Here is a 22,525-nt window from a genome sequence, read left to right on the forward strand (position 1 = left end):
GTGCGCCTTGGTGCCCGCACGTGTCCCTCCTCCACTCCTCCATCGTCCTCTCACGGGCCAGCCATGAAGGGGGCTGCCTGGACACTTCAGGTGGTCCTGTGTTGCTCTGGGCTGCCCTGCCTCGCACATGCCTGTCTCCTCTTGCAGCCAAAAAGTAGAGATCCAAAGCCTCTAGGAGACCCTGGCACATTCTATCTTCTACTCAGCACTGTCTCAGCATGAAACCCACCGAGGCAGAAGGGCTTCAGGGTACACGTGGGGGGCTTTGGAGAAGCTTTGGTGAAGAGAGGAAGCAGGAGGTTGGCGACTTGAGCCATGTTCTGGGCCCCTCAGAGGAGCATAAGGGGTCTTGGGGGTGCTTCTGGAGTGTCTTGTCAAGTTTGCAGGGCTGAGAAAAAAGCCTGAGGTCAGGGTGGACCCCTGTCCTTTGAGGAGGACTCAAGGTTCAGCTGGTTGTCTCAGGAGTTGACCTGAGGATGGTGTGGGGGGAAGAGGGGAGGACACGTGCATGCTTTGAGGACCCACTCCGAGGCCGGCATTCAGGATGTGCTGAGTTCACACCCGCACTGGCCCACGGACAAGGCGCTCACGTCAGCTCCACCTCGCAGACGAGGTGATGGAGACGGGGCCCTGCGGCTCAGGGAGCGGGGGTGCTGGGACGAGAGCCCGGGTCTGCTGACTGCAAAGGTCCAGCTGTTTCCACTCCGCCACGCTCTCTGAACTGGGCTGGGGCTCAGAAGGCAGGGCTTCTAGACTTGGCTGGAGCTACAGGCAGTGCCTCAGCCCCTGCGGCCCTGAGGTCCCCTCCAGCCACCCTCCTGAGGGCCTGTGGGGATCCATCTGCGGGACCTGTCTCTTCGGCATCTCCTTGGAGGGGCCTATGTGGGTGGAAGAAGAGCCTCTCTTGCCCCTGACTTGTCAACTGGACCAACAACCAAACTGGGAAATTCCCAGGAGGTTCATGGGAAGGGACAAGTGGGCTTTGGGACAATCCGTGGGGCACTGAGCCCATGTGGCTGACCAGGTGTTCAGCATAAGGCCAGCAGAACATGCCCCATGTGGCAGGAAAGCAGCCTGCAGGTGACCGGGCCACCCTCTCTCATGACAAAGAGACGCAGAGGAGGAGAAGGGGAGGGCCAGCGGCTGAGGAGAGCAACACAAAGGTTTGGGGCTGCAGGGCCTTGGAGGACCCAGCCCAGATGTCCCAGATGGTGGCCCGTGGCACAACAGCGGTCCCCAGAGGTATCGTGTTGATGCCACACAGTTTTATTTCAATGGATTGCCAACATTTAAGAGCAAAGAAAGTATGGCACAAATCTGGATTTCAAGTTTTTCTTAAATATTTCAAGGCCCAACAACACACGGCACCAATTAGCCCCAGCTGAATAGCAGCTGCCCTGTAAGATAAGTTAGGGGTGATGCGCTAAGTGCTTCCTTGTCCCCCCCCCCCCCCCCGGGCCGGGCACTGTCGTGAGTGCTTGGTGGGACTGAACTCCTCCCACCCTCAGCACAGCCCTGAGCGGAGGGATAAGATGTGCATTCAGAGTCCCGGCTCTCCTTTATGGCTTGTGGGATCCCCGATCCTGTCTACACCTTACTTACATTAGGTTCTGGGGGCTCTTGTGCGGTGGTTGGGGTATGGGGATCCCCTTTTGAGGTGAGGACACAGGCTAAGCATGTGAGAGTGAGCCCTAGCCCCCCATGTTGGATGCCTAGCAGAAGGGAAACCATCTGGGGATGGAGGTGAGTGGGAGACAGACAGATGATAAACAGGCCAAGATAATTACACTGGACAGTGTTGAATTAATAGTGCTGGGTCCCTGTGCCAAGCCAAACAGAAGCCTAATGGTTCTGGGGCCTGTCAGATTTTGATGGATGACTAAGAGGCAGACAGGGGGTCTATCACACTGGTGTGGGCTTATGGGAGATGGGACGGCCTCACCCTTTCTCCCCCCATGTTAGGGGTCTCCTCCCTGACCCCCAAACAGACAGGGGAGACTCACGGGTGCTTCAGTGGGGTGGGGCAGTGGGACGGCAGAGGGGGCGCCCCGTAGAAGGTTCCTTTCCCTCAAGACAAAGGGCTCTGGTAGCAGAAAGGAGTGTGGTAAGATCCCACCCCATGGGTCTCAATCCCAGCTGTGTTATTTAGAAGCTGTGGAGCTTGGGCAATGTACTCAACCCCTCTGTGCCTCGATCTCCCCTTTCGTAGAGTAGGGATAATAGCTGTTATGAGGATTATAGAACAGTGCCTAGTTGACCATCATTATTACTTCGGGATTGCCATGGATGTGTTATGGTTAGTGTCAGGCCGCTAGGAAGGGGAAGAAGGTGGCAGGGAGGGGTTGAGGGAATAAGCACCCCAAACTCCTGGCATCAAAACCCCAATGCCTCTGGAACAATGGCAGCATGGAAGTGTTCCTGCCTTGGTGTCCATTGCTTCATGCGTGTGCACAGCAATGCTTGCAACAGGGGAGGGGCAACAGGACATGTACCTGCAGTGGGGGTGGTCTTGGACAGAAAAGCTGGTTGGACACCTAGGTTCCAAAGCCAGCTCTTCCACCCATGGCCTCGAGAGCCTCACTGCCCCTTTTCCAGTTCTGTGGATATTTTAAGGACTTGCCTGCCTCAGGGCCTTTGCACGTGCTATTCTCCCATGTCCAGAATGCTCTTTCCCTTCCTTTTTCTCTTAGTTAAACCCTCATCCCTCGGGCCGCAGTTCAAGTCTTTGTCAGAAAGCCCCTCTGCCCCTCAGCCTGGAGGAAGTACTGTTACACCGAGGTTTCTCGGGCCAGCTGACGCTGTCTTTTTATAACGCTGGTTGCCAAGGCAATTTGTTAATTATGCGTGTGATTGTTTAAATGCATGCTCCCCCACTCGACAGTGAGCTACAGGATGGCAAGGGCAGTGTCTTTCTTACTCCTGTCTATACCCCGGCACCTGGCACAGTGCTCAGCATAGTGCAGATACTCAGTACGAATGTATTAAGGAGGCAGGGAGATAGGGAAGGAGAGAGGGAAAGAAGGACGGGAAGAAGCAATAAAACGTGGAGGGAGGAATTAGAGACTTGGGTTTGGATCCTGTTTCTGACGCACCCCAGCTGTGTGACTTGAGGCAAGTTACTTAGACTCTCTGAGTGTCAGGGTCCACCGCTGTCAAGCAGGTGTCTAGTAGGACCTGGAGCACAGGCCCATGCTGAGGATGAAGGGGATACGGCATGCATAGTACTGAGCCCCGTGCCCACCACATAGAAAACCCTCAATTATTGGTAGCTGGGCCTAAGTTAACCGGACAGGCTGAAGCCCAGAAGGAGCTGTGTGGCTGAGGGTCCCATGCAATTTAGGGGGAGCTGGGGTGAAGGCCAGGTCCCCTTTTCCATCCACAAAGGGAGCCACCTCTTTCGGCGGGCAGGTTCTGGCCTCCCGTGCCGTGGCTGCACCCCAGTTGTGAGTGGAAAGTGTCCTCATGCCTGCACTTGGAGGAAGACAGACACCAGAGCCAGGCTGGCCAGGGAGGTGGGGAGCCTGCCATGCTGAGCATTCCAGGCCCTTCCGCGGGAGGGGGGGTCCTCCCAATGTAGAGGTGACCACCCAGGGAGGCTGGATAGCATCCCAGCCCAGGCTGGCCCATCTCCTCTAAATGGCCCATCCCTTCCACGGAGAACTGGCCCCCTCCCCTGGAGTGGGCGGCCCCTGACAAGGGGGGAGACTCTCCCTTCTGGAAGGAGTGGCCTGGGGGAGACCGGAGAGACAGGAAATCCCTTTACAAGGCTTTGCAGAGGTGGAAGGGGCTGGGAGGAAGGTGGGGGCAACGGTCTGCTTCTCCAAGTCGGCTTTGTGCCCGGCGGGGCAGGAGCGGCTGGAGTCCCAGGGCAGCCCAGAGCAGGGCCAGTGCGAGGAGATCCAGGTGCAGAGAAAGTGCTAGATGGCTCCCTACACCCTGAGTTTATATTCAGCCCCGAGGCGAAGGCGTGGCAGTTTGGGGGCACCTGTCTCTACTTCTGTGGGACAATGCGAACTCGGACCCTCTCTGGACCTCCTTTTCCTCATTTTTCAGGTGGAGAAGCCCCCTGCCCGCTTCTCCTCCCTGTGTTGATGTGAGGACCTAGGGGATGCGTTGTATGCAGCTGGGGAGTGACCGTGGGGGCAGCCACTTGGGCTGCCTTTGCCGGGCGGCGCTTGACTGTGGCCCATGAGGGCCAGGCCGACCCCCCACCCCTCAAGGGAAGGCAGGAAAGCTGGGGTCTTACCATCTCCCCTTTGGGTCCGGGGTGGCCCTGGAAGGAGAAGAGTGTGAGTGCCAGGTACACTGCACCCCGAAGCCCCCACCCTGCCCCCTCCATCATCCACTGCTCATTTTGCACACGTCTCTCCTCCTCACCTGTTCTCTCGTTCCCCATCCTGGACCTGCTGGCTTGGGCAAGGTCACCTGCCCGCTGCCCTTTGCTAGGTACGACTTAGCAGCTGCCAGCCTCTCAAGAGCCCTTGCCCCATGCACACACCCCGGGCAGCTTGGAGGGATGCCGGGTCCTGGGAGCTGAGTGGAAGAGGCCGCCAGACCCCTTGCTGTGCTCAGCTCCGGCCTGCAGTGGGGGACTGACCAGGTGGGTGGCCAGCCCTCATCCGGAGGACGCCAGCGGTCGGGGCGAGGGGAGTGCGTGGGGCTGGGCTTGGCACTCGCTGCCTTCCCTTGTCTTCTCTGAGGGCATCAGAGGAGTCCGGCTCTCCCCCAGCTCTCTATCCTAGGAGTGGGGAGGGGTCTTCTTTCCCTCAGGAACATTTGGGTCTGGGGCACATGTCCAAAGGATTAAAATGGACGGAGAGAGGAGCTACAGATGGGGACACAGACTCCCTGTGGCGGTGGGTGTGCGGGGGGCTCCACCGGGGCGGGAGACCCGAGGAGACTGGGAGGCGCAGGGGGCACCCTGGTGCCGGGGAGCAGAGAGGACAGGTGCCCATGCTCCATTTAGATTCAGCGGCTTGAGCTCTCCACCCCCTTCCCTCCCTGCAGCCCCCCCACCTCACTCCCTACTGCAGCCCCTTCCAAGGACCCCTCAGAAACACCAGCTTCTAGGGGTGGCTCTTTCTACAGACGCTGAGAGCCCAGCTTGGTGGCCGGGGGCTTGTGCCCAGGGAAGGCCCACTGGGGTCTGGGGCAACTCATCTAATGACCCATCCCCGCCTCCCACCGGCAATGATTTCCCGCCCCAGGAACGTTCATTCTCTCTGGAGCTTCTCCCATGGAGTTGGGGTCTTGCAGAAGGACTGCGGACCCGGGGTTAGTGACCTGGATCAAGCGAGGGAGAGGAGCTCACAGCCCAAGAGGGTCCACTCACCGGTTTGCCATCGAGCCCAATGGGACCCTGAAAGAGGAAAGAGGCCACATGTAAAGATAGCAGCACAGGTCTCCTGCCAAAGAGGTGGCCAGGGTGGTGGTTAAGGTCATAGGCTCTGGCCTCCAAGTTGGAGTTCAAGTGTCTGCTCAACCCCTTACTGGTTATATGACCATGGGTAAACTTAAGCCTCAGTTTCCTATCCTACAATAGGGATAATAGAGTCTTGCACAAGGGGTCTTTGTGAGGAGTGAACGGAATGTCACCTGTCCAGCCTCTGGCACGAGGGACAACTTGATGGATGACAGTCACCGTGGCGATCACAGACCTACCTCCTCCTCCTTACCCCGAGTGCAAAGTGAACTGTATGTTGCTAGAAAGCCTGGGGCTGGCCAGCACCAAGGCCCGGGGAAAAGGATGGCTAGCTGCTCCCTGCCCTCCCTCTTAGAACTGTCTTGGACCCTGGGGGCGGGGGTCACGGGACATCCAGATGGCCACCTGATTGCCTCCTGTAGGCGGGTCTCCTCTCAGCCAGGCTGGAGGGTGCTTCCCTGAAGTGCGTCATCTGTTCCACGTTCCAGTGTCCTGCTGGGCTTTCCCCAGCCTGTGACTTTCCTCACCTATCCTGCTGTCCCTTCGTTTCTCTATGACTGTCCCTGTCCTCTCTTGCACTCTGGGCTGAGGGCCAGCTACTCTCCTCAGTGGCTCTTCTGGAGAGGTTTCAGGAAAGGGTCCTTACTGACCAGAGTTTGGAAGGTCAAGAGAAGCTTGAGGGCTGGCCCCACATGAAGTTTAACCCAACCAGGCCCAGAGGTCACCAGGGACACAGCTCATCTCGGCCCTCCCTACTTACCGGAAATCCAGGGAAACCTCGAGTGCCCGGCTGACCCTGGAAAGAACAGGAGAGGAGTGAGGATGGGTGAGGAGGGGCTGAAGATAGACCGAGTCCCCTTTGCTCCCAGACGGCCCGTGGGTTCCCTCCCACTCCTCTGGGGTCCTCCGGGGGAGATGCTCCCCCCAGCGAGCTGGCTAGCAGGGAGGCTGGAGAAAGATGGAAAGGAACACCAGAGGAAGCCTCCTCCAGGGTCTGGGGAAAAGGAGGGGCCCAGCATCCTTGGGTTCCTCCTGGGAAGTCATGCTGAGAGCTCCTCACGGTCTCCATGCCTTGAACCCCGACATGTGAACAGGTAGCTAGAGAGCGTGGACAGTGGGGACCGGTTTGCCCCCCCCTGAACTCCCGGGCTGCGATCTTCTGAGTCCTTTTTTTCACACAGTCGTTGCCCAGGGCCCCTTAGTAAGGATGGTTTGGATAGCAGTAGCTGACATTCAGAAGGTGTGTTTTCAGGCCATACGGTCAGATCACTCGTTTTCCTCTCGCCCTGGCCAGCAGCCCCCTGCCCCCACTGCTGGGCAATCTCCATTCACGCCCATTCTCCTGCAGGTGCAGAGTGCCACGCAGGTAGGTGTTCAGGCTGGAGACTAGAAGCCGTTGGTCACAGCCTGGGGGCCTCTGGTCCAGACTCAAGACAACAGAGATGCGCTGAGGTCAGCAGCAGCATGGGGCCGGGCGGACCCAGGGCTGCGGAGGGCTGAGCAGGAGGGTCCCCTCTCCTCACATGTCATTCACCGCCCACCCTGGTCTCACTAGCCCCGTTCCTGCCCCATCTCCCCTAGTCCTAGCTCAGGCACACGGTTCCCCTGCTTTTTCCGGACACACCCCCTCTTTCCCACGATCAGCCCTCAGCTGGGAGTCTCCCTTTGACCGAGATGGCCTCAATGTCCTCTCAAGCTTGGGCCTCTGAGTGTGGCGGAGTTCTGCCTCCAGCAGCCTTGGCTGGGTGACTAAGTCCTTAGGCTTCCCTTTCCTCATTCCTATAGGATTGGGGACAACGGCGTAACCTCACGAGTCACTGAATCACATCCGATTGTACTTGTAAAGGCTGCTGAGATGGTAGCTGCCACCATTGGTGTTTGCTGGAGTGAACCGAACTGAGGAGCACCAGGATAAAGCCTTCGGAGCCATAGACGAGGGTCCCTGCCAAGTGGCAGTTTCAGAATCAGACCCCATCTGGAGGAAGATTTCTCCGCACCCATCTGCTGTGAACTGGGAACATCTGCAGGCTGCTTGGGTCTTCCTTAAAGCCACAGACAGGAGTGCCCAGAGGCGTCTGCTTGGGGTACACGGCTGAGTGGGACGGGGACCCTGCCATCAGGATGAAAACGTCGGTCAAGTGGGGAGCGAGCTGCAGTGTCCTACAGGGTCAGGATGGGCTTGTGGCAGGCAGCCCAAGGGCAGGAGGGAGGAGATGCCTTTCACATATCAGAGAACCCAGGGCTTCGCTCCTCTCAAGGGTAAGTGATGCTAAAAATAGCACTAAGGAGAAAACCCGGAAACCCTGCGATGTGGCCTCTGGAACCTCACAGTGTAAACTTTCAACTACTCTGAATGCCGAGAGGCCCGAGCAAAAAAGGTCAGGAGGAGAGGATTCCAAGAAACATCTTCAAGTCCCACTTGGGATAATGTTTACACGGGAAGGATAATCACATGGTTTGCTAATTACAGAGCCTGCCCGGGAGTGGGATGCTTCTCCCCAACTCTGAGCCAAACCTTGGGCTAACCAAGGCTTTTTCAGGATCTTGGGAAGAATGTTGTCATTGACCAAATGGAAACTGGGACTCTACTTCCTGGAGATGCTGGGCTGGGTAAGGCACTCGGCAAGGCCTGGAACTCAATTTTAATTTAAGGTCTCTCAATGACCCGCTGAAGTTGGACCTCTCTTCAGTGTTTATGGGCCGGTCATTGCCTTGCGAACTGCCTGTTTGTGTCCCTTACCAACAATTTCCCCTCGCTTGTTCGTTTCCCACTGACCCGAGGACAGCTCTTTGTCAAGGAGGGCAACTCTTTTGAGAGTCACGTGCCTCGCCAGTATTCCTTCCAATCTGGCATTTGTCTTTCTCACGCTGTATTTCCTGCCCAGTGGAAGTTTTGCGTTTAGGTGGACAAACTTATCGATCTTCTCCTATGGCTCCTGGGTTTTATGCCATGTTTCCAAGGGCCTTTCCCAGTGAGGACTTCATAAATGTCCGCTCGCATTTTGTCCTCGTGTTTTATGGTTTCATGTTTCATATCTAAGTATTTTATCCATTTGGTATTTATTCTGATAGAACAAGTGAAGTACAGATTTAGTTTTTCTTTTTTTGGGGGGGGCTTACCTTTCGGTAAATGGCTTGTCCCCTGTCCCAGCCTCCTCTCCTAAGCAATCTATTTTTCTCTTCCTACTGTGAAATGAAACCTTTACCACGGACTAACTTCCCAGATGCGTTTGGCTTTATTTCTGGCCTCCCATTCTGTTCTATTCAACTGCTCTGTTTTTATAATACACTGGGTATCTAGTAGGACAACCAGTCCCGTCCTCCCCTATTCCTCTTACTCTATTTTTCTGAATTTTCCTGACATCTTTTGAAAGCTTACTTTTTCCCCCAAATGAAATGAGCATTATTTTGTTGGACTCCCAACCCCATAAAGAATTCACTGGGATTGGGAGCTTATTAAAATTACGGATTATCGATTTATTCATAGGTTAACAATAGATTAATGCTATGTCCTTCCATGTAAGAACGAGGGGAGAAGTTTACCTTGCTCTCCAAAATCTCTTCCCTTAATTCAAAGCCAGGGTGTAGAGGGACCCAAGTGGAGCCCTGCTCTTTGGAAGTAGACCCCGATGTCTACTCCTACCCGCAATTCGTGTGGGGCGAATCCACATAGACAGACAGGAGGTTAATTCTCCCTCCCTTCTCTCTGACCCTGAAAGAGGGTCAGTCCTGTATTTGCCCAGAGCTGACCTCTCACTCCAAGTCCGTGCTATCTTTCCAACAAGACGCTGGTCAGTGTTTAATCGTTGGCTGAGGTGACAGAGAGTGGGAGAGAAGAGCCCTGCTTTGTACAGCAATTGCTAATCTCTGTGGTGTAAATAAAGCTCCCACCATGGCTGATTTTAAGCTACCACCGTGATGTCACTGAACGCGGAGTCAGAAGGGGGGGCCATGATCTGCTCTCGTGAGCCAAGCGAGTCAGCTCCACCTCTGACCTCCAGCCACAAATGGGGGGCCAAGCGTCTCCCTTTGGACATTATGAGGACATCTCAAGTTCTGGTTAGACTCTCTTCCCCAGCAAACTCCGCTCCCCTATCTGGAGAAGGGTACCACCATCTACTTGGTTACTCAAGTCGGAAACGTGGAGTCATCTTGAACTCCTCCTTCTTTCTCAATCCTCACTTTTATCATCAGCGAATTGGCCAAATCCACCTCCAAAAGGTCCCACCAGCCCAGCCCTTGATTACGGCAAATGCCTACCAGCCCGGCCCTTACCTGCAGCCGCTTCTAAACACGTTCCGCGCTGGAGCAGGGGGCTCAGGACATCTTTTTAAACTGCAAATCTGCTCATGGCCATCTGCAGCTGCACACAGACCAAGGCTCTCCACTGCCCTCAGGATGGAGTCCCAGCTTCTGAAGACCCTGTCCAAGTCCTTCTCGACTGGGCCCTTGCTCCCCTCGCCAGGCTCGCCCTTGCTTTGCGATACAATGCATTTTCCCTGTTTCTCCGGTGGTTTATAAGAGCCTGTCTTAACTCGGGGGCTCCTCCCCAGCCTCACAACCTGGCCCAACTCTGCTCTTCCTTGATCACAGTTTAGTTACCCCTCCTTCCTGGAAGCCTTCTCTATGTGCCCCCTCCCCCACCCCGGCAGGTGCCTCGTCCATGTCGGCACAGCTCCCTCACCGCCATGGGTGAGCACGGGCTACATCGTAATCACTGCGGCATTGCTGGCCTCTCTGCACAGGGACAAGCAGGCTGAGGTCAGATTTTCATTGTCTACCCGGCACCTAGACTCCAGTCGGTGCCTAACAAATGTTCGTGGAATGAATAAATGAAGAAACACTCAGCAGGTGTATAGACCCAGCATGGGCATCTCCTTGTGAGTGAGGGCTGAACGTTCAGGCAAGCAGACAAGCTGGGGGGCTCAGGGAGGGAGTGAGCTCCCCGTGAGATGCACGGTGTTTCCTAGCCTGGCAGATGACCTGCCCAGTGTCTGCTGGGCCAGCCAGTGTCCTGGCCTCCCCCTCGCTTTAATAGGGCACACACTCCAGCATCTTGCCTCACTGGAATGTAACCACCCTCATCCTTTCCCAAAGTTCCTGGCTGGTTCCCCCTTGGCTCAGACTATTTAGGAAGAAGCCCCAAGAGAGGATGCAGGTGGCCCCCGAGAGTAGCAGGGCTGGTTCTTATTAGGGGCATTTATTCTGCGCCCTTTCTGGCTGAGTGGAAAGCCACACATTCCCCATAATCCTCAGCCACAGAGCACTTGCCCACTTGGTCTCTCCCCCTTAATGACAAACGTCCCCTGTGTCTTCCCCTGTCCCCTGCTCTCACCAGCTCTGGGTGGCTTCCCGGGAGGAGTTGAGGTGGTCGCGCTGGTCTCTAGTGAGGCTCAGTCATTGGGGTGATGGTCACCCACACAGGCCAAGGTAGAAGGAGGATGGGCTTGGTTAAGCCTCCTGGTACTAAAATCCATTCCGTACCACCAAGCTGCCCCCACAAGGAGAACTATTTCTTCTTCTAAAGGTAAATATCCCTTTTACAGGGTAGAGCTTGAAACAGGGAAGGCAGGGTTGCAGCGAGAATGCTGGCTTTGGAAAGAGGCGAAGCTGGCCCGCCCCAAACTCTAGCACTGACTCGCTGAGCAGCCTCACGTGAGTTAGGAAACTCTCAGTCTCCTTCTCGGGAAGATGGGCTGGAGGGCCTGCCCCACAGCTTTGTTGGGAGGACCGACAGAGGCCTGAGCATAGATGGGCTCTCAGCATAGGCCCGAGGACAGGATAGGTGCCCAGGGGATGGAATTTATCACTATTAGCTGAATAGAAGCTACTTTTCGCCACCGGAGTCAAATCCCGTGCAGGGGGATTCATCATCCCTGGTTGGTTGATGGTATGGTTCCTCATCACGCGCACTGAGCCAGAAGCCAGGGGAGCTGAGGCAGACCCCTGCCCCCAAGCATGTTCTCCAAAGGGGCACCAAACAACTTCTGGGTAGCTCGTTGGCATGGTACTGCCAAAAGGGTGTTGGAGGACGGCGTGCTTGACACAGTGGGATCTGTGGTCAGACCGGGAGGCAGGCCGAGGTGGTGGCCAAGGGGTAGGGCCCATGTTCTGTTACTCTTCTGTCCACCTAACAGGCCCTCCCCAGGTTTGGTCCCGGCCGTTAGAATCTGGAGACTGGCTTTCTCGGTGACCTTTCTCGGTGACCTTGCCAGGAGCGGCAGGGCTCAGGACAGGCACACGGCGGCGGCTGTAATGCACACAGAAGCCTACGGCCCCATTGGTGCAGTGGCCACGTGAGCCCAGAGGCCCAGAGGAGGCCAGTAACCCTGCGGCCTGGCGGCCTGCCACGACTGGAGGGTGCAGAGTGCAGACTCCGAGCCACACGGCCCAGGCTGAGCGACTGGATCCCTGCATGGCCACACTCGAGTGAATGATCCTGGAAAAGTCACTCGGCCTCTCTGCGCCCGGCTTTTCTCATCCATGAAATGGATGTGCTGATAGTGCCTACTGCTGGGGTTCTCGTGAGGACTGGGTGAGTTACAGCGTGTAGCGGTCTCAGGACGCTGCCTGCCAACAGTTCAGTGCCCAGTGTGAGTCCTTAACATCGTTGCTGGGGTCTGAGCCAGAGGGAATCTTGACCAGGAGGCCAGGTCTCGGCAGCCCAGGCCCTTTCCAACCCTGCCTCCAGCCTAGGCCCCTGACCAGTCTGCCAGCCCTACTCCCCAGCTCTGCTCTTTGGCTCCCCACTCTGACCTGCTCCCCCCCACCTCCAAGCAGCCCTGAATGGCTGAGCCTCAGCTCCTCCCTCTCGTCACAGCCCCTCCTTTGGATGGGACTTAGCAATCTGCTCTCTGACCCCGCTCCCTAGACTGTGGGTAGGAGGTGCTCCCGCTTACTACTGGCTCCCTCTGGTGAAGGCAGGGGAATGGGCAGGCTGGACTCCACACCTCCACTGGGCTAGCCTCAGACCCCCAGAAGTTAGTCCGTGCACAGAAGAGCATGGAGATGGTAGCCTGATCTATGGGGGAAGCCCTGGGTGCCAAGGGTCCTGGGTTCTAATCCTGCCCCAGCCTCTATGTGTGGGCCCCGGGCCCCTCACTGGGCCTCAGTTTCCCAGGGGGCTGTGCTAGACCATTGCTGAGGTCCTTTCTACCCTGACATTTGCTGATTGTACTGAAGCCCCCTGGTTTGGGCTCTCCTTCCCATAGTCACAACATCTTCCCACACCATCACCCATGTCCTCTTTTGGTCCCTAAGGAAACATATTGAAGGGGAACCCTCTGATTTCCCTGAGCCCCGGGCCACTGGGTAGAGGCGACTAAGAACCAGGAACCCAGCAGTGTGCCCAGCGTGCTTTGAGGACGAGTGGTGGGTCGGGCCTCTGCCGAGACCATGAGCGCGTGCTTGGAGCAGCGGGTCTGGATGCTGGGTATCTGCTCCAGGGGCTTCTGGAAACAAGGCTTGCCCCCTGGAAAGCTGGAGCAGCCCATCTGGGGAAGAGCGAGAACTCTCTCCCCTGCCTGTAAACAGCAGGGCCACCTCACGGCTGCTGGTTTCCTGGCCAAAGGGTGGCCCTCGCGAACGCTCTGAGAGGCTGTAATTTAGGTATATTTAGGCAGGCCTGGCCTGGTTGACCACATTGCAGGCGGTGGCCACCAGACCCAGAGGCACAGCCAGGACTACCTCCCCTCCACCCAAACCCTTGTCATTAAATGGCCCAGCCACCCCCACCCTGAAGAAGAGCAAAACCCACTTACAGGGGGGCCGCGGGGGCCGATGATGGACATGCCGGCATCTCCTGGGGCCCCCTGTGGGAGAGAGAGAGAGAGGAGAGGGACAGGGACAGGAGCAGGGACAGGAGGGGAGAGGGGCGGGCAAAGGAGGAGGAAAAGAAAGTAGTTGACAGGTGGGGAAGGGGCGCAGGGGAGTGGGGTGCGCAGCCAGAGGCCAGAAGGACAGAGAGGGTCGGAGGGTGTGGAGGGAGGTGGGGGGATCAGAGAAGAGGAGACACAGGGGTGCATCCGGGAGGGAGTGAGGGGAGGGAGTGAGAAGGGCAGCGGGCAGCAGGAGGCCGGAGGAAGAGGGAAGAGAGGTGATCGGTAGCATGAGATGTGGGACCAGGGATGGAGGGGGGTGGGATCAGGCAGAAGAGGGAGGAAGGGATTCAGCGCAGGGGTGAGCAACAGGCAGCACAGGGAGGGGGAGGGCACACAGCTCAGCCACGCTGCTCAGGCCCCTGGGGCCTCCCCCCCACCCCTGCCCTGCTCTGCGCCCTCCAATCTGGCCCAGCCCCACCCTGGCCTCAGAGCCCCTTGGTCCCCTCCCCAGCCCCCAGACGCTCAGGAGGCTCACGGCCCCGCAACAGGTGAGCCGGCTGCCATGTGGGTGCGTTTGCTCAGAACAGAATGGGGGCAAGAACACACTCGCTGTGCGGGGCCCCCGGCCCTGAGGCTGCAGGCGGGGCTGCCTCGGGCCTCCTGGCTCTGATGTGAGTGACACAGAGGGGTGAAGTGGGGCCAGAATTCTCAGCCCCGAGAGGATGGTGGCCGCTGCTGAGCTGGGAGCTCCAAGTGCCACCCAAGGTGGCCGAGCTGCCCAGATATCTACACGTGTGTGTGTGTGTGTGTGTGTGTGTGCGCGCGCGCACGCGCGCGCACGTGCGTGTAGGTGCTGGGGGCAGGGAGGGAGACACAAAGACGAAGGTGTATGGGATGCAGATGGGGGGTCAGAGATGATGCCCGGGCAGAGGACCCAGAGTGTGCCCTGCTGCGCAGAGCGCCGGCTGCTGCTTCCCACAGGGAACCCCGCTCCTGGCAGACGAAAGCCCCGGGGCCTCACTCCCAGGCCTCACTCTGCCAGGCAAGTCTGCCAGGCAAGCTCTCCCAGCCCACATCCGTCCTCTGCGAACTGGATGCTGAGGGCTGCTCTGCTACCCTCCGAAGCAAAGGGCCTAAATGCATTTGTGACTGTCATGCCTCACACCCAGGTGAGCAGTGATCTCCAATTTGTAACTGTTTATACCACGGCAATGACGCAGTAATTGTTACACGAGGCAGGGTAGTGTAATGGCTAGGAACCAGCCAGAACCGTTGGGTTTGAAGCTCGGCTCTGCTCCCTCCCAGCTGTGTCACCGTGGGCTACTTAACTTCCTTCTGCCTCAGTTTCCTTATCTGTAACCAGAGAGAGGGATAATAGTACCTGTCTCATAGGACGGGTGTGAAAGTTTCATGAGATGATGTTGTAAAGTGCTTAAAAGGATGCCTGGTGCATGAAGGGGCTAGCAAGTGTTTGCAATTGTCCTTATGCAATGATTGTGTCCCTCGTCTTTCTCCCGGGCAGCGTGGAGCCCCAGGAGGGGACCCTGTGAGGGTGGGACCGAATGACAGTTTTCGTTCTATTTGGAGGACTGCATAGCACAACGGTGAGGACACCCAGCCTTGGAATCAGACGCACCAGGGCTCCTCTCCAGCTCTGTCACTTGCTGCTGTGTGACCTTGGGTCTGTGAAGCTGCCTTTCTGTGCTTCAGTTCTCTCTCATGTAAATAAGAATATTCAACTCCCTGGAAGGGCTGTATGAGTGTTAGTTGGGAGAATGGGGGCAAAACACCTCTGCACCTGACAGCTTAGTACGTCACAGCTGCTCATATTTTGCTGCCATTGTCATTCTTTTGGAGACGGAGGGACTCTCGAAAACGCACACGGCCACGTACAGGCAAGGAAGTGCTGAGTTGGGCATCAGGAGGTCTGGCTTCTAGCCCCACTTGTCGTTATTGTTATGGGACCTTCAGCAAGCCCCACCCCTGCTCTGGGCCTCAGTTTCCTTCTCTGTAAAGTGAACTGGTTAGATGTGTTGTTCTCTGATCCCTCAGGATCCACCAGGGCTAATGCTCCAGAATGGTCTCTTGGGCTTCTGGCTTCTGAGGGGTCTCTGCTCTATGGCCCTGGGAGTCTCTCTGGGGCAGCACGAAGAGAATTTCTATGTCCGAGGGCACCAGCAGTGCTGGGGAGGGACTAGAACCAGCTGCCCCAAACAGCGATTGTGCTCCCCTTGCCTCGGGGAAGGGGGACGGCGAGGCCATAGGCAGCCTCGGTGTGGGGAGACCCATGCAGCAGGGAAGGTGGGCCCTTAGACAGGAGTCAGGGGCCTGGACACTGGGCCAGGAGAGCCTGTGAGGGCAGAGTGCTGGGGCCTGCGTGCTGGGCGGGGGGAGTTGCTGAGATGGGGGCCTCTGGAAGGATCCCCAAGAGTCCAAGGGGAAGAGACTGGGGCGGAAGAGTGGAGGGCAAAGTGAGGACTCACCTTCTCGCCTGGTTGGCCCTTTACTCCCTGGGGCAGCCACATGCAACACAGGGTGGAGGGGGAGGAGAAAAAAGAAAGGATGAGAGAGGCACACACAAGAATCCGTGTTAAAGGCACAATGACCAAACACAGGAAATCGCTGTGAAGTAAGAAACAAAACAAAACACAGATGTTGACACACGACAGGTCCCACATCCAAGAAGCACAGTGCATGGATGGCTACTGCCCCAGCCGGCCTTCCGGATAACCGAGAGAAACAGCGGCAGGAGCCTTATGTGTGTGTGTGAGAGAGAGAGCAAGAGAGAAACGCATCCAGGTCAGAAAATCTGCCTGAGAAGCCATGAGAAGACATGTCCCCAGCTGACTGGGTCACTTGAGGTGGTGGCGGCTTGGGGGGAGTGGGCGTGAGGGAGGCTTGCCCGAGGACTGTGTTGCGAGGTGGCGTTTAGTTGGTCTGAAGGTCCAGCTGAGCACCAAGCACAAAGATTTGCCAAGCTGCACACGCCAGGAGTCGTCAGGGCCGGCCAGGCAAGATGGCGGGAGAGGGAATGGAGGAGTACGGACGACAGACAGTAGGACGCAGACATCTGGGAGGATGGAGAGTGGGTCTGGGATGCAGAGGAAACTGGGCGGTCACCGAGGGTGCCTGTAACCATGGCGATCCGCAGATAGACAGCTCCAATCTACCCTAACTCACAGAAGCCAGTGGACCCGCTCTGGTGAGAACCACAAGGTCAACTCAGGCATTTCACACCCAGGGGCCACGCTCCTTATCAGGTGGCTCGGGCCAGGACTCCCACTGGGCAGCCAAATGGGTCCATTGTCACATTGAAAATAGCAGAAGCAGCATGAAAACCCCCAAGTGGCTTGAAAATAGCCTTCTGTAGAAAGAACTGGGGGCCTCCTGTGGCCCTCCCTCCTGGCCCCACTGTTGAGGGTCCAAACTCAGCTCAGACGGACACTTCCTGGGGGCACATGTCCATGAGGGCCCAAGGAGGAAGGCAGGAAGGAGGGAGGCCTTTGCATTCTGCAGCCTTCTCTGCGGGCTGGCAGCGGCACTCGGGGTAGAAATTCCTGAGGCCTACCTGTTAGAAGCCAGGATCTCAGTGTCTGACAGCTTGGGTGCCAACCCCAGCTCCACACACCCCCCCAATCCTGGGCAAACTGAGTCTTTACATGCTTATCAATAGGACAGGTTCCTGGGAGGCTCCGGTGGAGAGCGTGCCTGCCGCAGGCCCATGCACAGCGAGCCCCTGAGAAAGGCTGGCTGGCTGTTTTCTCCCCGCCACGCACAGGAAAGGACCAGTGACAGCCTGGGGGACTCAGGGTTTGGAGTGAGAGAACTGAAGCAGAAGGTTAGGGTCAGGCAGGACCTCAAGAAAGACACTTAACCTCTGAGCCTCGCTTTTCTCATCTGAGAAATGGGGGCAGATTGTGTGCCTACCTCAGGCTGTTCTTGGGACCAAATGAGCTAATGTGCAAGGCTCTCCGCACGACGCCCAGCGCACAGTGAGTGCTCTCGGGCGCTAGCTGTGATTCGGAAGCCTTTTCTCCCAGCACCGGGCTCACACCGGGCAAGCAAACCCCCGCAAGGGTGCCATACCCAGCCTTAACCCCAACCCGAGAGGAGGTGAAGTCAGGAGGCAAGCCACGTGAGTGGCATAGAAGGATGGTGTGGGGGTAATCGGGGGGCCCCAGGGAGCCGGGGTGGAGGTGGAGGCTGATGGCTGTCGGGGAGTTGGGGGTAGGCAGAGAGAGTAGCTTGGGCACGTCCTAGACTCGCTCGGTGCTGGTGAGGCCAGCGTGTGGCCATCAGCCCCTCGGGCTGCCCCCAGGGCCTGAGCTGCTCCTTCTAGCCCCTTGGAGGCCGGCAGCCACCCGGGACAAGCCTGGCGCTGGGACCCTGAGGCCTAGTGCCGGCTGTCCCACTTCCGAGCTATACCCTCCCTGTCCAACAGTCCAGTTTCCCTTTCTTCATCTGGAGTTTTCAGCAGGAAACACTCAGCGTCTAACTCCCAGGCTCCCGGGGAGGATTTGGAGGACCGCCTGGGAGCCAGCACTGTCCCCGCGGCTTCTGCCTCTGTCTAGGGAGGGCGCCTCTGGGCGCCCGCTCCACTGCAGCTTCCGTAGTGCTTCCCGAGGCGGCCTCTCTCGCCCTTGGTTGCTGCTCTTGCTGGGGGTGGTCGCAGAGCAGCTGCAAATCTGACGGTGAGCTCGGTGAGCTCCGGCCTCGGGGGTGGGGAAGGAGTGAGCGGGAGTCCTCCTGATGTCAGGAGGGGCTTGGGCCTCATCTTGCCGACCAGCCGGCAGGTGATCGACAAAGAAGTTTATCAGTGCCATTTCTTGGATTTTTCCTTTGCCATGGCAGCTGTCTGCAGAGTAAAGTCACACGCAGGGAAGGATTGGAATAAAACTTCTTTCCTCCTGTCCCTCTCTGAAGCTGACTCGGGTGGGGGAAGAGAGGGGTCTGACCCCCTCCTTGGGGCTGGGGGGTTGCCATGGTTTGCAGGGCAGGCCGGCACAAAGAAGCAAGCGACTGCCACCCAAGCGGGTACGAATGCGCCAACTCACCACACGTCCAGGCATCCCAATGGCACCTTTGTCCCCCTGATGAAGGAGGCAGAAACAATTAGATGTGGCTGGAGCTGGGCCAGCGTGGGAAGGACCCCGTGGGCTGGCTATGCCCCCAAGACCTGCTTTGCATGGAGGGTTGGGATGATGCCCACTCAGCCCCCAAGGACTGTCAGGCAAGCCACCGCCCCCGTCACCATCTGTACTCAGCACGGTGCGGCGCAAAGTGCACTAATGCGGGAGTCTGGTCCCCAGCCTGAGCCTCAGTTTCCCTATGTGTTTCATGAGGGGTCCAAGGCCCTTCCTCTCTTAGACTTCTGCTGTCACAGTCTAGTCCGGCTATGGCCAGGATGTGCCGTATCCTCGTCCCACTCAACTCCAAGGCACAGAGCTGGGGCAGTGGTGGCCCCACGTGACAGGTGAGCGGTCTCTCCGTGCCAGAGCTGAGGCGCAGTGCCCCCGTCCCCCGACTCCTCCCCAGGCCCTCTGTCCGAGAAGGCTATGACAGAGCCCTTCTCCCTGCCCTCCTCTCGGCCAACCCTGGCACCGACAGGAAGGACGGTGAGTCACGTGGCTATGGCTGCATCACGAGTTTCAGGGCTCGAAGGGATCCGCTTTGTTTCGTAGCCAGGGTTTACATCTTCTCACTCTGGAAATCTGTTTAGTAAATTTTGTTCCTCTCCCTTTTGGTAGAAAATATTTTTTTGCAATCATACGTGTGCAGACATCGTAAAATCTGGGGTGGGGCCTGGGGTTCGCTAGGAGTCTAGAAGGACGGAAAGCAACGGGGTCCAAAAATCAGACGGTGTTTGTCCTGGCTTCCTGGGCAGGAGAGGGCTGGGCTTGTGGCTTCCCCTGAAGGCTGTGAGCACTTCTGGGGCGGTTCTGTGTCTGCTGACCCCATCGAGGCAACATGCCTTGAGGGACAGTTAGCATCTCAGGATGTATGTGGATGCACCCGGGGACAGCAAGGGCTCTGAAATTAGGGTCTTACACACAGGCCGGTGGTGTCGCTTGTAAATCGTTCACCTTTGCAAAAGTGTGGCGGGGCAGCGGTGTTGGTGATAAGCCTGGATCTGTTTCTGTACCTGCCTGAGCACCTGTGTCTCTCTCAAGGGGCTGCTGGGAGGAGGTCAGGAGATGGTGCCCCTGGAAATCCTTCTCCCAGGGCTTGGCACCTGGGGCTTGTTGCATAAGCCGTGTCTATGGGGAGTGAGCCCAGCACGGCTGCGGGCAAGTGAATTGTGCAAGCATGCGTGTGCTTCACACTTTTTGCATTTCACAAGGGGCTGGCAGCAGCAAATCTTTTGGCGGGTCCCTCCCAGCTTCCCCCACATGGAAGTATGAGGGGGACAAGGACCCGGGGATCGGCGGTCCACCCTTCCTGCTGAGGACACCAGGCCTGCCGCATGCTGGCTATGGCACCCACACGGCCCACCCACTCTTGGGCTTTTGAATGATATTGCAGGATGTGTGTTTTGGTTTCTCTTCATTTCTTTTTTAAAACTAATGTTCTTTGCAGTCCTGGCCATAAAATGCTCGGGTTAGGGACAGGCATGGAAGGGCCAGAGACTGGGAACTCCGTGCAGCAGCCCCTGCTCTGTGAATTGCCCCCAAATGCTTTTTAAAGGTGGACATTGTCAGAAAAAACAAACTCTGCCCACGTTCTCCCCAGTCATCTGATTTTCCCCCTCCTTGGATTTCATGGGACTGATTGGGCCGTCCTCCTTTGCTCCGGGGCTCAGTACTTACAGGGAGAGTTTCCAGTTTCAAGGCTAAACACCCTCCCACATGCATTTCATTAAGAAAGTCACTGCTGGACATGAATTCTAGAAGCTGCTAGATTAGTCCAGGGGTTACAGTGTAATTCATGTCTAAAAGAAGAGTAACTGGGATGCACAGGAGGGTCTGGAATCCAATGGATGTGGCCCTCTGCGCAGGGAGGGCAACCTGATGCCAGCCCCGGTTTGCCCTCCACACCCCACCTTGGCCCTCTGGCTGGCAACCGCATCTTGCCCGACTCCCCAGCCATCCTAGGGCTCACGGTATCTAGCGCTCAATGCATCTATGCCCCAGGCTACATCCCACAGAGCCATGTCTTTGAAGACTTTAAAGACCGTTCTCAAAGGTCAAGCACAGACCGCAGGAAACAGAGTATGAAATGTGTGTGACAAGATGGTGCCCACAGGTGTCAACTGAAGCTTGGACAATTGGACAAGGTATTTTACCTCTCTGAGTCTCAGTTTCCTCATCTATAATATGAGTATGATAACAGCCATTTCACTGAGTTGAACAAATCTGATATACGGAGAGTGACGAGCGTAGTGCCTGGCCTGTGCTAGGGTCTCAATAAGAGACGGCTATTAGTATTACTTCTACTTTTAATCCAAAGGCCCCATGGTTACTTGGCTCAGCCTCTCTAGCATTCAGAAACAGTAACTGGGGGGAAGGTGACAAAGTTTTTGAGTCTCCTTTCACGAGAGGTCACAGAACAAAGGAGGGGCAGCAGTCTTAAGCTAAACTGGTATGTAGGAGGATAGGCAGTAAGGCCGGGGGGCTGCCTCCCCTTCCCGCCCCCCATTGGAGGGTGTTCAGTCTAGAGGTCAGGTCCAGCCTTGGAAGGGCCTGCATGCTGTCATCTGCCTGCCTGGGGCCCCAGGAGGGCTACCCAGGAGCGTTGCCCTGTTGCCCTCGGCTGTAGGTTAGAGGGGCTGGAGCGAGGCCTCACCAGCCACACCTGAAGGAAAGCGCCAGCCCACCTAGCCAGCCCTTGGTGGGAGGACAGCAGGAAGGAAGAAATGAAAGCTACTTACTGGGAGGCCAGGTCTTCCAGCGGGACCCTGAAATAAAGGGGGGAAAGAGCGAGGTTTTCGAAGGTCAAGGTATTAATACCTGAGCATTCCACACTGCCCAGCCAGCTGTGTGGCCTGAAGTCACTTGTGCTCGCGGAGCCTTTGTTATTTTATGAACAAAAGGAAGGCAGGACCTTGATCACTAAGCTTCCTTTCAGTTTTAGCATTCATTCATTCATTCATTCATTCATTCATTCATTCAGAAAAGCAGTTAGTGGGGGTCTCCTCCATGTCAGACCCAGGGAAGATACAAGGAAAAGAAGGACTAGAATGTTCCCTCCCATGTCTCTGCCCCTCATAACTCAAGGATCATTAGGGCTGTGGGTCTCACCGACCCCTCCCCCCTCTTTGAGCCTTCTGTCTCAGGCAGTGCGATATTCTACCCCTCCAGCGTGCTGGCTCTGGCCTGGGAAAGGGCCTGAGGGGGTCAGGGCTGGGTCTTCTCTGTCCCACCACACAGAAGCCAGATGTCTGCTCTGATGAACCAGGTCCGCCACAGCTCCATCTGTGTTCATGGAACATGACCACGGAGCCGGGGGTGGGGGTGGGGGGCGCTCCAGGGGCCTCTTCCCTTCTGTTTGGATGGTAGGTGAGGGAGGCAGGTGGACATCCTTCCTCTGATGCCTCCAACCAGCTTCAGGCCTCTCCGTGACAAGCCAGTGCTGGGCGGGAGGCAGGAACCTGGTCTCCATCATGCGTGAGGCCTGGCCCTGTGTGGTTCCCGGAGCGTCTTCACTGACCACAGCAGTGTCTTTCAGCCCTTTCCCGATTGCCCTAGTACTGCTGCCTCGCACAGACCTGGGCCCAGAGTAAAGGCTCCATGTAACAGATCTGAAATCCCACGAGAAAGAGGAAGACCTTCAACAGCATGTCTACCAGTGCTGATAGTTTCCATCAGAGCAACATGCAGAGCAGGTGGTTCCGAAACCAAGCAAATCCCGAGAAAAGCATGTCTTTTTGGTTCTGGTACTCAACTTCCAGATGGATCTGCTACAAGAGGCTGGCCGAGAAAGGGCTCAAATGATGCCTCGGGGCATCATGGAGCACCTCGTAAAGGGGAGGAAACACCTGCAGAGAGCTTCTGGAGCTGAGACGCGGCGCTGGCAGGGCTGGAGCACGGGGTCCAGGAGAGGTGGTAACAGAGACAGTAGGAAGGATTTCGTTACAAGCCTGGGCTCTGGAGTCAGGCTGCCTGTGCTCAAATCCTGGCCCTGTCACTCCCGAGTCAGCACCTGAATGAGCTGCTCGGCCCCCCTGTATCTCAGTTTCCTCATCTCATAAATGGGAGAACAATGACAGCTATCTCTTAGGATCACATGAGATAATGTATGTGAGACATAGGGGCTGGCATACAGCAAGTGCTAAATAAATGCTAGC

At 56.9% G+C, this 22,525-nt stretch overlaps 1 protein-coding gene across 1 annotated transcript in view; it reads right to left on the reverse strand.

Moving 5' to 3' along the window:
• The window catches only part of COL13A1 (collagen type XIII alpha 1 chain), a 79,948-nt gene extending 58,818 nt beyond the window's left edge, over positions 1–21,130 (reverse strand). Inside the window, exons 1-7 of the mRNA XM_045783254.2 lie at positions 21,110–21,130; positions 18,297–18,332; positions 15,726–15,752; positions 13,183–13,233; positions 6,183–6,218; positions 5,333–5,359; positions 4,247–4,273 (exon numbers count right to left, since the gene is read on the reverse strand). Of these exons, the coding sequence (XP_045639210.2) occupies positions 4,247–4,273; positions 5,333–5,359; positions 6,183–6,218; positions 13,183–13,233; positions 15,726–15,752; positions 18,297–18,311 (183 nt within the window). The 5' untranslated portion in view covers positions 18,312–18,332; positions 21,110–21,130. The remainder of the gene's footprint in view (positions 1–4,246; positions 4,274–5,332; positions 5,360–6,182; positions 6,219–13,182; positions 13,234–15,725; positions 15,753–18,296; positions 18,333–21,109) is intronic.
• Between the last annotated feature and the right edge of the window lie 1,395 nt (positions 21,131–22,525).

This window comes from Ursus americanus, chromosome 6, assembly GCF_024610735.1.
Source record: "Ursus americanus isolate L20-20 chromosome 6, mUrsAme1.1.p, whole genome shotgun sequence".
NCBI lineage: Eukaryota > Metazoa > Chordata > Mammalia > Carnivora > Ursidae > Ursus > Ursus americanus.